This window comes from Anabrus simplex, chromosome 3 (assembly GCF_040414725.1).
Source record: "Anabrus simplex isolate iqAnaSimp1 chromosome 3, ASM4041472v1, whole genome shotgun sequence".
Lineage (NCBI taxonomy): Eukaryota > Metazoa > Arthropoda > Insecta > Orthoptera > Tettigoniidae > Anabrus > Anabrus simplex.
The window spans coordinates 341,713,526-341,727,475 of NC_090267.1; the positions used below are offsets into that span (position 1 = coordinate 341,713,526).

Below are 13,950 nucleotides of genomic sequence, written 5' to 3' on the forward strand. Positions count from 1 at the left end.
CTAATGAGGAAGGGAGCGCAAATCGCTTGCGATTGTTGAGTTGCGATTTCTGCGGTCGTGATTGCCGTATACATTACAGTATGTGCCAATCGTCAATTATATTGTAGTGGCAGACATGTGCATGTTCACTCATAGAGTTGATAAAATGGATTTCTGATGGTTCCTGGTAAATGATTACGAGGTCCACATCTCCAAGAAGTGTAGAAGATTGGATACAGAGTTCCTTATCACATTATACGCACTTCAAGAATGCTAGTTGCGGCAATTTTCCTAAGCATACCGGTTTTCAACGTCAAACATCCTCTCTCGGGTGGTGTCTAAAACCTCTCTAGTCTGACGGTGAAAACTTCATATGCAGCTACAGTTCGGAACTATAAGACAGGAGTAGAGAATTGATTATATGCTCTACACATTAGTAGTGAAACTGTCGATGACGTGAAATGAACTTTGTTAAGGATGACGTGGATTTCAATCCACTTCAGCATCATACCACGTCGTGTGACTGAAAGTCATGCGTCCATCGATGAGCGATGATCCTCACCGTTTCTGTTGAGATCTATATAGCTTCTATCAGGGTATCTTCCGAGCGAGTCGACCAGAAAAGAAAAGTATATCGTTATATGTGGGAAGAAGGCATCTCGAACATTTGTGCCATGATTTGTTTCGCGGTTAGACCCGGTTTCGAGACCACATGCTCTAGATTTTGAGACTATAAAGTGCATCGGTTAGTTCGCCAAGTGGTCCATGTCAACTACAGCAAATTTATTATTAAACAGCTTCCGTCGACATATCTTCAGTGCCTAAACGGGCAGAAGTTAAGACATGCAGCCAAAATCGCTTGTAATTGGAACATCAAGTGGTTGTAATCTGCACGTTATTTCCTTCACATGAATCACAGATTATTAACGTTCTTTCATTACGTCGCACTAACTACTTATCTGGTTTCCGCGGACGCCGAGGTATCGGAATTTTATCCTGTCGGACGTATTTGAGCACCTTCAAATACCTCCGGACTGAGCTAGGATCTAACCTGCCAACTTGGAGTCAGAAGGACAACGCTCAACCATCTAAGCTACTCAGCCCGGCACAGCTTACTTGTAATATGAATCGCTGCTAACACAAACTCCCTCGTAGATGCAGGAGTTTAGTCCTTTGTCTTCTTAAATTTGAAATCTTGAGTCCCGTAGTTTCCTAATGTGTTACTGGATTAATGGATTTTTGTTTTCACTCCTTATACATGTTTGGCAGCCGTTTCCCTCCATATATCCTGATGAGTGTCCATGTGACCATCGCAGCTAATATCGGCTACACGTGTCGGCACCTGAGTAGGAGGCTCTAGAGGGTAGTAGGAAAATTATAAAGTTATGAATCATGTACAGTGTCTGTATAAATAAGAATCGAGCAGTGGATTAGAAAGGTCATGTTACATAAGCAGGATGAATGATGATGATGATGATGATGATGTTGATGATGATGATGATGATGATGATGATGATAATGATGATGAAAGCAAAACGTGCTCGGTTTTGGAGAGCATGTAGCCATGTAGCAATTTTTTTAATGACGTACTCCAATAGTAGATACACAACTGAAGTATACAGGAGGAACCTAATTTCTGTCGCAAGGCTATTTTCACTGTGTAATATGAGGGGAAGAATGTTGTAGGATCTTTGTGTGGGCGATGGTTGAAGTTTGTTTTCTGTGCGGGTGATATATGAGTCCCCGGTCAAAAGTGACGCTCGAGACCATCCGATGACTTCTTCGAGCAAACTCCCCGACTCGAGGCTGCCTTGTCTCTTTGCTAATAGTGCCCCATGAACTCAGGGGCTGCCTGTTCAAGGCAGTAAAGGCGTGCTCGGTTAACCCGGAAGGATGGGGGTTCGATTTCCCGTCAGGAAGTCAAAAAATTTCAGAAACGAGTTCCAATTTCGTAGGTGCACATGGCACTGAGGTTCACTCAGCCTACACAAAAAATGAGTACCAGATTAATTCCTGGGGGCAAAAGTGGCTGGGCGTAGAGCTAACCACTCTATCCCATCAAGTTTCGAGGTTACGAATATTGACAGCCTTTACCATCCACCCCTCCAAGGCCTTCATGGCCTGTACACAGGAGACTTTGCTTTGCTTTTGCAGCATGACACTTATTCATTTAAGTTTGATTGCCCACTGTTGGAACCAAGGTTCAAGTGTGGAAAGTCTGTTCCAGAGGTAGCACGGGTGCCTCCAACAGGATCGCGTTTTGGGCGGTAACGTCAAGATACAAGAGGAGTTATACATTCGGACTATGTTCAATAAATTTGCACTTATTTACGAAAAGAGTAGGTGAACACCAGATGGGCGATTTGTTATCTGGGCGATTATCCCACATGCAAATCAGTGGTGATTGATTGAGAGCTAGGCTTGTCCAATTAAACACGGCACAAATATATCACTGTTGAATAGCAGGAGGAATATTCAAATGAGGTAACAACTGAAAGAATGTACACGTCTCTTCTATTTCGTACTTACAGCCTGGCTCTGAGAAGTCAACACCTGCAGTGTGGACACCTTCTCCACATCCTCTGAAACAGACAAGGGAAAAGATCTATTAAAACGGATTTTTCGCTAGTGGTTCGTAACAGCTCAGATAGACTTTTTGGCGGTGATGGGACAGGAGATATCTAGGACGAGGAAGGAAGTGTCGGTGGTCTTAAGTACAGCCTCATTGTCAGTATTTGCATTATGTGAAAATGGGAAACTACGGATAACTGTCTTCAGAGCTGCTGACAGTAAGGAGCGAACTGAACATCTTCCAAATGCATAGTCCGAACCGTGCGCACTATTATCTCGGTTATTATTATTATTATTATTATTATTATTATTATTATTATTATTATTATTATTATTATTATTATTATTATTATTATTATTATTATAACACTCTTGTTGAATGAATTATATTCTGCTTCATCCGTTGCAATTAAATCATTTTAAAATTATTCATGCTTTATATAAATACAGCGTACGTCTAATGAGACAGCCTTCTACATGGAGGCCCAGGCTTCGATTCTCGGCCAGATCAGTTAATTTTACTTAAATCTGAGGGTTCGTTTGAGGTCCACTCAGCCTACGTGAGGACAATTGATGAGCTATTTGTGAGATAGTGGCTACGACCTATAAAGCTAAGAATAACGATCGAGAGGGTTCGTCGTACTGACCACGTCTTACGTCGCTATTTGCAGGACTTCGGAATGGGCAGCGGTCGCTTGGTAGGCCCAGTGCCGTTAGATTTGATGTGTGTATAAATGCATTTGCAGGCCGTTGAAATACGGAATCCAAAATTGGCAGATGAGTTTTTTTTTTTTGTTTTTTTGTTTTCAGTATCATTCTAATACCATCTAGCCACGGTCTTGTTGTGTCTGCTATAAGAAAAGTGCTTTTAAACGTAGCGTACAGAAGCTATTGTTATCAATAATAATGCAATTGGTTTTAAGTTCCAATAACTACATTAATGGCTTTCGGAGATGCAGAGGGGCCGGAATTTTGTCCCGAAAGTGTTCTTTTATGTGCCAGTAAATCTACCGGAAGGTGGCTGACTTATTTCAGCCCTTTCATATATCACCAGACTGTCCCAGGATCGAACCCCTCAGGTTGTGTTCAGGCCAGCGCTCCACCGTCTGAGCTACTCAGACAGGCCTATGTTAACAATGCAAATGTTCAAAGAACAGGGTGATTTTTAAAACAACCTTATTTCCGCCTGATAGCTGATAGGAAGATGTGATTACTTCCTAAATGTGAAAAGAACTTCTGAAAGATTCATCTGGAAGAGTCATCTCCCTGCAGGCCATGAAGCCCCTGGGAAGGGTGTAAAGTAGACGCCTCCACTATCCGTACTTTCTAGCACCAGTAACCTAGTTACACATTTTCTACAACGTATTCTTCTATCTAATAGGGGTATCTCTCCAACTTCTTAATTTTGTGAGATGATAACACGTAGCATTCAAGATCTCTTCTATAACAATAAATATTGCAGTGGTAAAGATAGTCAGCACTAGCTTATAAATATAGCCTTCATAAAGAATTACACGATCGACACATCTCCTCAGCAGCATTATCTTAAACCTAGTTTTATGCTGGTATAGCCGTTATTTTTCTTGGGTATACTGTTTTGCGATCAGATAGAGATTATGAATCTGCTAATAGGCAACTGTATTCGTTACAGCGAAATATCTTTTGTTTTTCCAGGAGGTATTTCATTCCAACAAGTTTCTGCTCGTATTTGTCTCCCTATGGCTGAATGTACATTAATATGTATCTATTGTACATCACGTATTGTAATTCATCCACCTGAATGGGGCAATTTATTTCACCAATTGGAACGTACATTTATAACATGTGAAGACCTTAACGAGCATAGTGTAGCTTGGGGATGTGCTTTTACAGACCGTGCTGCGACAGCCCTTCAAGATATGATGGACGACTACCATTCCGTTATACTCAACGACGACAGTCCTACCCTAATATCTCACGCTGAACATCGACCTTCGGCAGTAGATATTATTATCACTTCTTCGGCAACTGCTGCCAACCTTTCTCTCAGTGTTTTTAAAACCTGACATAGTACTTCCCTGACAGTAAGAACGAATGTTCTTCCCAACTTCAAGAAGACTAAGTGAGTCTCTAGTAGGGTTGGGCACTATGGCCCTGTTTTGGCACACTGTGCCGCTGCACAGGTATGTTTCGCTGTTCCGGAACACGGAGTGTCAATTGTTCCGAAACATTCTCAACCGAGACCGAGATAGTGACTTGCTATCCCGTCAGAAGCGCCACTACGCACTGCCCTTACCCTTCGCCTACTAGCTGACTGTGCCGCCGCCAGTCCCACCACATGCTGCTCGTGTTGGTGTGTACCGTGTTCGGCCATATCCTCTTTGTTCTGTGAGTTCCGTTGCACCGGCCACTGGCCTTCGGTACATACGAATAACTTAATGTGTTCTCTTTTGTGTTCAATTGTTCTATAAGAATGTTTCACTGAAGCCTAGGAATATATACCGTACAAAAGACGGTGAACTTTCCATTATGTCGCACCGAAGTCCTGTTTGGGACCTTTTTACTAGAATAAAGCCAGACAGAGTGAAATGTAATATATGTTTTTCTATTTTGTGTGCAAAGGGATCTTCAACCAGCATAATGACGAGACATTTCACACTTAAACATCCCACAACAGACATATATCAACGTAGGTTCGTATCGGAGCATCATGACTCAGAAGTTAAAAAGGCAACAACCAAAGCTTCAAGTCCTGTGCCTGCCACATCTGTTCAAGTATAAACTGGACAAACCTATCTTCCTCTGTCGCTAATGGAAGCTGTTTCATCATCATCTACCACCAACACTACTACTACTACTACAGGTACGACCGACCATACACTCGAGTTAAGCACATTAAGCAGAAGGAAGGTACAATGATTGAAACAAAATAGAATACAAGCCTATTCAACCAGGCATATGTCAACAGCTAAGAGAGGGAAACTTTACGGACAGTTGTTGAAATGGGTTGCAAAAGATTTTTTACTTTTCAATATAGTTAAGGCTGAGAAATTTCAGAAGTTTTTATCGATGTTGAATCCTAATTATAGTTTCCCAAGCCATAAAACACTTTCGAATAGTCTCTTGAATAAACTCTATGACTCAACATTGCAAGATGTCAAGGCTAACGTTCATAAAAGGCTTCATGTGTAGCCCTCAAAACAGATGGGTGGACTTCATTGAAAAATGAATACTATGTAGCAGTTACCGCTCATTTCATATGTAAAAGGGTTGGCACACTCTCTTCAAAGCTTCTGTTCTGATCGAAGTTTGTAGGAAGACACACAGCAGACAACATTGCCGAAGAACTCAACAAAATTGTTATAGAATGGGATCTTCAGAACAAAATCGTGGACTGCACAACAGATAATGCTTCAAATATGGTTAATGCGGATCAGAAGTGCAACTGGTGGCACGTTTCGTGTTTGGCGCAAAGTTTGAATCTAGTAGCACAATCAAGCCTGGAAGAAATAAAACTACCGAGAGAGAAGGTAAAACGTATTGTCGAATTCTTTAAAAGGAGCCCACAGTCCTTGGAGGAACTTCACAGCACTCAAAAACAGATAGGCTATCCTGTTCTGACTCTAAAGTAGGACTTTCCAACACGGTGGAACTGGACATACGAGGTGACGAATAAAGTCATTCCGGCCAGTATCCAGTATTCAGGAGATAGTAGGTTCGAATCCCACTGTCGGCAGCCCTGAAGATGGTTTTCCGTGGTTTCCCATTTTCACACCAGGCAAATGCTGGGGCTGTACCTTAATTAAGGCCACGGCCGCTTCCTTCCCACTCCTAGCCCTTTCCTGTCCCGTCGTCGCCATAAGACCTATCTGTGTCGGTGCGACGTAAAACAACTTGCAAAAAAATAAAACAATAAAGTTATTCAGACCAAGGAACCACTACAAAGCACTCTTGCAATAATGAACACTAATTCTGTGGCAGTTTTAAACCATGAAGACTAGTACATAATTGAGAAATCAGTTTAAATTCTACGATGTTTCGATGAAATGACGAGGGAAGTCAGCAGTGAAAAGCACGTTACCCTTTCAAAGATTGGATTGATGAGTAGGAACCTTCGAACTCATTATCAACAGCTGTGAGAGATGGAATATGACAGTCTGACAATTTCTCGACTCCTTGGCAAGATATATGAAGAATTGACAAGTAAAATATGCAACACGTACCGCAATATAAATATATTGTGGGAAGCAACACTTTTAGATCCAAGACTTCAGACGTATGGTTTTATGAAGGATGAAAGCAAACTTAAAGAAATAAAGGAAAAAAAATATTAATGGTGCTGCTACAGTTATTGGCACTGCACACCAACAGACAGCTGTTAACACATCATGTGGAACACAAGAGCCTTCATTAAATGAGAATCAGGCATATGGGTCTACAGTATCATTTTCGAGCATACTATGCAAAACATTTGATGCAGCCGTTGAAGATCTCGTTCAAGCGCCAACTGTTAATCCAAAAGCAGCAAGTGTCATACAGATGGACAAGTATTTAAATATGCCTCTTCTGCATAGGCTAGAGAATCCTCTTCAATGGTGGAATGACAACAAAGATTCCTTGCCAGCCATCCGCGACTTAATGAAGAAGAGACTTTGCATTATGGTGCATCAGTTCTCTGTGAAGGAGTGTTCTCGAAGCAGGGACAGACCATCACAGAAAACCGTACACGTCTAAAATGTGACAAAGTTTCCAAATCATGTTCCTGAATGCAAATATGCCGTGAACTTTTTTGAGCACCATTTAAAGTGTAGTATTGGAAGATTAACATCGGTCGGTAGTTTCACTTAATGTTTATTTTCGTGTCCTCCTTGTACAGTATACAGTGTTAAATCTTTATTTTCGTGTCCTCCTTGTACAGTATACAGTGTTTAATTTTTATTTTCGTGTCCTCCTTGTACTGTATACAGTGTTTAATTTTTATTTTCGTGTCCTCCTTGTACAGTATACAGTGTTTAATTTTTATTTTCGTGTTCTACTTGTACAGAATAATATAGTGTTTTATTTTTATTTTCGTGTTCTCCTTGTACAGTATACAGTGTTTAATTTTTATTTTCGTGTTCTACTTGTACAGAATAATATAGTGTTTAATTTTTATTTTCGTGTTCTCCTTGTACAGTATACAGTGTTTAATTTTCCTTTCTCCATTTCTCGTTGTACAGTATATACTGTTTAATTTGTATTTTAATGTTCTCTTTGAATATTGTGTACGAAAATAGAGTACCGGTACTGACGAATATTTTTTCAATTGTGCGAGTATATGTTTAATTAGTGAAAATAACATTGTGCCATTTGTAAACACACCTACTGCCAGTGTAATTATGACAGGTGAATTTCAGAATGAATGAAAACATTCTTATCCTATAAACAACATTTTAGAAATGATATTTCTGGGTGCATATTTCAGGTTTCCGAACGGTTTTTCACGTCCGTGAAAATTTATCCTGGCCCAAATTACTCACAATACCGCCCGATTCATTTAACTGGTGAAACTTTCCATGGATTAGTTACTTTTAAGCACTTGTACTGCCATTGTAACCGTATTATCTGAATTTCATATTGACCGAAAACATCTTAACCTAAACACAGCATTTAAACGTGTATATTGGGCGCGAATTTCAGTGTTCCGACTGTTCGTTCACGTTCCGTGCCACTTTATGCTGGCCATGACCATAACTACACACAGTGCGTTTGGTACAAGCACATTCCCACTGGCGCGGAGTATGTAATATTGCCTCTCGAAGTTCTCTCTACTGCGCAGTTACAGTCCCGTGTCCCGTCTGCCCATTGCACACAACCAAGGCCAACTAGTCGAACGAGTGCGGCCTTGACACAGCACGTTCGGTATAGGCACATTTCAGCTGACGCAGAGCATGTCCTGTTGCCTCTCAAGTTCTCTCAACTACGCAGTTGCAGTCCCGTGTCCCGTGTGAAGGCACTCTGGACCGAAACACTCCGCCTCAACCTCCTAATGTTACGGAACAATTGAATGTTCCGGTCTGCCCAACCCTAGTCTCTAGGTTAAAGCCCCTTCGTTATTTTCATTATTTTTAGGAGACAAGAACCTTATTAGTACCATGAAGTACCTGGTCGAATTATTCTTTGTATCTCTACATTAATAAAACAACAAATATTAGCAGAAATAATTATCATTTTAAGTTACTGATATCTTGTTTTTGGGGACCATTAAAATAATTTAAAACCTAAAGCACAGTAATATAGTAAATATTCGTCATCTGTTAAAGGCTATGCATTAACTTTTCGGCGTCCCACACTTTTCAGCGTACAGTATTCTAAATTCAAATTAGACATTTCACCTTTGGATAACAAATTTTAACATAACTACACTGGCGAAAAAGTATCCAAATATGATGAAATAATGAATGTATGAGTAAAATACGGAAATTTTGGCAATATATTTGTCGAAGTAACATATTTAATTGATCAAAGGTACAATACTACGGGTTAATATCCGTGCGAGAAAAGCCATCGCAAATGTGCCATGCTGGTCCATTAATAACCGGTGTAATCACCTGACTGTTGAACGCAGGCATACAAACGCGCATGCATTGTGCCGTACAAGTGCCGAATGTCAAGTATGGGATGGAGTTCCATACCTATTGCACTTGGTCGGTCAATACAGCGATGGTTAATGCCAGTTCTGGATGACGCTAGAGTTGTCGTCCAATGATGTCCCGTACGTGCTCGATTTGGGACAGATCGGGGAATCGAGCAGGCCAAGGCAACATGTCGACACACTGTAGAGCACGTTGCGTTACAACTGCGGCATGGGGGCGTGCATTATCCTGTTGGAAAACACTCCGGGGAATGCTGTTTATGAATGGCAGCACAACTGGTCAAATCACCAGATGGCCGTACACATCTGCAGTCAGGATGCGTGGGATCACTACGAGAGTGCTCCTGCTCTCATAGGAAATTGCTCCCCAGACCAGAACTCCTGGTGTAGGTCCAGTGTGTCGACGCCGCAGACAGGTGGAATGCAGGTGCTCACCTGGTCCCTTTCTAAGCAATACACAGCCATCATTGGCACCAAGACAGAACCGACTTTCATCGGAAAACACAACAGACCCCACTCCATCTTCCAATGAGCTCTAGTTTGACACCACTGGAGTCGAAGACGGTGGTGGTTTCGGGTAAGCGGAATGCACGCCGCAGGGCGTCTGGCGCGGAGCTGTCCTTCTAGTAACCGATTTCGAACAGTTCGTTACGTCACTATGGAGCCAACTGCCACTCGAATTTCTGCTGCAGACGCAGTCCGCTGCGCCACAGCCATACGCCGAATATGGCGTTCCTCCCTCTAAGTGGTGCCACGGGAACGTCTTTAGCCCGGTCTTCTTGCGAGTGCACCTTCTCTTGAACACTGCTGCCAGCGCGCATGCACATTGGAGACATTCCTGCAAAGTCGCTCTGCAATAGCACGGAAGGGAAATCCACTTTCACGTAGCCCTAATATACGGCTTCGTTCAACCGCAGTGAGCTGTTGATACTGGTCTCTTCGTCGTCATGAAGGTTCTCCTGTTCCAATCACAGTCACTTCGTGCAATCTCAAAGGCAACCAACGCTCTCGCACAGTACATCCCGTATTTAAAACAAACCTGATGTTCAACTAGCCCCACGCTAATGCGAATTGCGGGAAATTTGCATCAACGTTTTATGTGTACGAAAACACCTACCAACGTTCGTTAACCTAGCACAGCCCCTTTATGGTGTTTGGATATTTTTTCTGCCAGTGTATTTGTAACTTCAGCCTAGGATATTGAATAGTGATTAAAATTGTCCTTCAGTACTCTATTTTAATTTTAATTTACCTTTGATGTTTGTTATGGTTCATATGAAAATTTCGTTGTCCATGGAGGTCTATGGTATGATACTGCCACACTAAACAACTGCATGGACTTGTGTTTAGAGTGTAGGCAGCAATGCAACACAGTGATCACTTACACACCTCCCAATCGTCCCTCAAAATAGCTCCGTTGGACACCGTGCAAGTTTGCCAAGGTTAGTGCAGGATTTGAAAGCACTGCTGAGGGATATTGGCAGAAAGATCCTTTACGGTTGCTCTTGTGGAAGTGATGACCTCATCGGCGAAATGAAATCAACCACCATGTAGCTTTGTTTTCAATCCAATTCCTCTTGGACAACAACAAAGCGAAATGCAGCGGCGTTATCGCGTAGGATTAGTCAGTTATTCCCACTAGTGATGGGATATTAACAGATGAAGGGAGAACAATAAATCAATATGTAACCGGAATCCAGTTATGCGACACATGGTAAAGAAATAATAATAATAAATCTTAAATTACGTGGCTTTTGGACAGCTGTAAGACAAACTAAAACACCAGCTGAAACTCTGTTGAGAAAATAATCAAATGAACATCAGGTTGTTCAACTTGACAACTATACGGAAGGATGTGGATAGGCGTGGGAAACTTACCGGGGCCTTTGGGGTATGTAGGTTGCGGTTTTCTAGAAAAGTCAACGGTGATCCCTTGTTCTGCGATATTATTTTCCGAAGTAAAAGTTACAAAATAAAATTCATCCATCCAAAATAGGTTATCATATCTCAACATGAACAAGATTAACTGTAATTTACCAAGGACTTTTCTTTAAGTCAAAGAAACTAAGGTACAGAGATACTTTAGCATAATGCGACTTCCAGAATATTAAGTTTAAAGGTAATCAGAAACATGATATGAAAAATACATTATTGATTGAAATCTAACTGCGCTTTCTGATTATCGCGCTACATAATGTAAACAAGAGGGAAATCAGAAATTATAAAACTTGACGCAGAGCCGGGTTTAACTTACTCCCACACCAAAAACACTTCTGTTGCGGTGCAGAGGAAAAACTAGCTTACATCAAGTGACACGAAGATACAGGAGGCAAACTCTGAGGGAAATAATATTTGTCTATTAGTTATTCAGTTTTCAAAACCGAAAGGGAAAGGGAATGCCTCCAAAATCAAACAGACACGCCCAGCTGAAAGCTAAGGCATCTTAATAATTGAGTGGTGAGTCAGGGCGAGTAGGGGCAAACTCCTATGTGAAAAGAAAATTAACGTTGAATTTAAATTAAGTTGTAAATAAAACCAACAGCGCTTACGCCAAAGCAGGCCATCCTGGGCGGGAGGATCGCCGAAGTACGTCTGACTCGCTGGACAGGTGAGAAGCGAAAAGACGTCGAAAGTTTTCCTCGCTCTATCGAGGAGGGCGAAGCTGGCCCCTGGCCGATCACGAGGTAATCAATCAGACCACAGAAGCTTACCTCTCACCACCCAGACTCACCAATCAAAACTCCTGTTTTCTCCAGCGTAAATGCTGTCAAGAACCTTCTGTCTTACGAAGCTCTTAAAGATATAGAACGTCTTTCTAGAATCGACATCTCACAAAATTACAAAATATCACCCAACAATAATAAAAACAACCCTTTACAACTTTCAATGTTACATTTCCAAATGACTGTCTTCTATAAGTCCACCTGTTTTTCTATTTATTTCTCTACCAAGCGGTGCAAATACAACATTATTCACTTTTCTTTCTTTCTCTAAGAAACCTGTGTCAGATTTAAATAGGGTAAAGAGTGACATAGCAAAGTCGGTAATTGGTAGTAATTGGTAATCATGCAATGTTTCCTTACAGGAAAAGCAAGAATGTAACCGCAGTTTCGCACAGTTATAACAAATTGAACTAGATATATTAATGAAATTATCAATAAATGTTCAAGAAAGGTCAGAATAAGGTAAAAGATTATTTCAATTTAACTTTGAAGAAAATTGGCAGAATTCTAGGGAGACCATTTCTTTGATATTAAGTAGTTTTGTTTAATTAATGTGATAAATTCAAATAGCTTAATTTTCTAATAAATTAAATCGTGATATGAATATGAATGTAAATCCAATAATTATCCTGAAGTTCATTCTGGAATTTTTTAGATTTTTGCTATGGGGAAGTAACTTAGTAAAATAATGTTCGATTTTGAGGCACATTGTTGCTAAATATGATTTTGTGCATTTGGTTTTTTTGTGTTCGAATTTGTTGAGCACCAGAATTGCTGGGGATTTTTTAAATCTACATTTTGGCCATCAGTCACAGAAACGTACTTCCCTTTGGTCATCAGCCCACCTGACTTGAATTATTAATGTAATATTGAGAGATAATGGTCCATGCCGGGCAACATATACTCTGCGCCGCATACGCCGCTTGGACGGCTTTAATTATACCAAGAGTTCCGAGTTCGTGTCACTAGAGCTGGAATACCGGGAATCAAAATGGTATTATATGCCCTCTCACATGCAAACCGAATTTAGGAACTTCCTTTCATAATCATTTTAAATTACAAGAATAGTTTTCCATTAAACTTACACTTCAGGTAGTTAAATGAATACCTCCTGAACCAAGTCAGCGTGTTAATAACTTCCAACGTGTTTTAATACTTTAACCCCATTCTTTTAAACACCAGAAGCCATCCAGGTTTATTAAATTGTTATCATGTGTTAGCAAATACAATTTAATTTCTTCTCTATTTATTTAATAAAATGATTTCAACTAGCCTATCTCAGTATTTAATGCCGAGTAGTTAGGAAATCCTGAACACCTTAGAACATATCAGTGTTGAAGAGCCTGTAAGCTATCCCGCAGTAGGAATCTCATGTTCATGCTATCCCCATATGAAATGTAAAATATAGTCTATCGCCGAATATCCGGCGATAACGAAAAAATTCTGAAAGTCGGATCAAAAGGTAACTTAACTGAAGAAGTAATATATATATCGACAAGATGAAGATTAAGATGTCGATGTTAAAATTATTTTACAGTAATAATTTGATAACTTACCATCACTAGCTCCTACGTACTCTCTACATTCCTCCGCAAGTGGCCGTATAGTTTGATCAAAGTTCTCTACATATCCAGCAGCCTGTGAAATAATATCAACATTTATGAATGTTCTCTTTCTGTGTAACTATTACAGGACAGGATTGGTTATTACATCTCTTTTTATTCAACAGGGTGAAATGTACAAATTGCAACAAGAGGTAACTTTAATATAGATTACAAAACCTACGCATTTTCTGAATACACAATTCCATAATCTATTATTGCTGGACAATCGGTGCAACTCGTTTAGAAATATATTTGAACGACTCGAAAAACTGGTAAAGATTATTGTTAAAGTTCAATTTGACTTCACTAATGGTCACTTATTACAAAGAGAAGCTTTAATTGCTAATGAGGTAGAAGACTCAATATTGAAATCACAATTTGGCTACGCCTTGTATGTTCTAAACAGGAACAAGGCACGAGGAATTGATGCTCTGCCGTTAGAATTACTGTCTGTCGTGGG

General features: G+C 40.4%; 1 protein-coding gene across 1 annotated transcript in view; it reads right to left on the minus strand.

The window, feature by feature from the left end:
* The window catches only part of LOC136867312 (general odorant-binding protein 19d-like), a 37,353-nt gene that overhangs the window by 16,620 nt on the left and 6,783 nt on the right, over positions 1-13,950 (minus strand). Inside the window, exons 2-3 of the mRNA XM_068227072.1 lie at positions 13,443-13,524; positions 2,509-2,561 (exon numbers count right to left, since the gene is read on the minus strand). Of these exons, the coding sequence (XP_068083173.1) occupies positions 2,509-2,561; positions 13,443-13,524 (135 nt within the window). The remainder of the gene's footprint in view (positions 1-2,508; positions 2,562-13,442; positions 13,525-13,950) is intronic.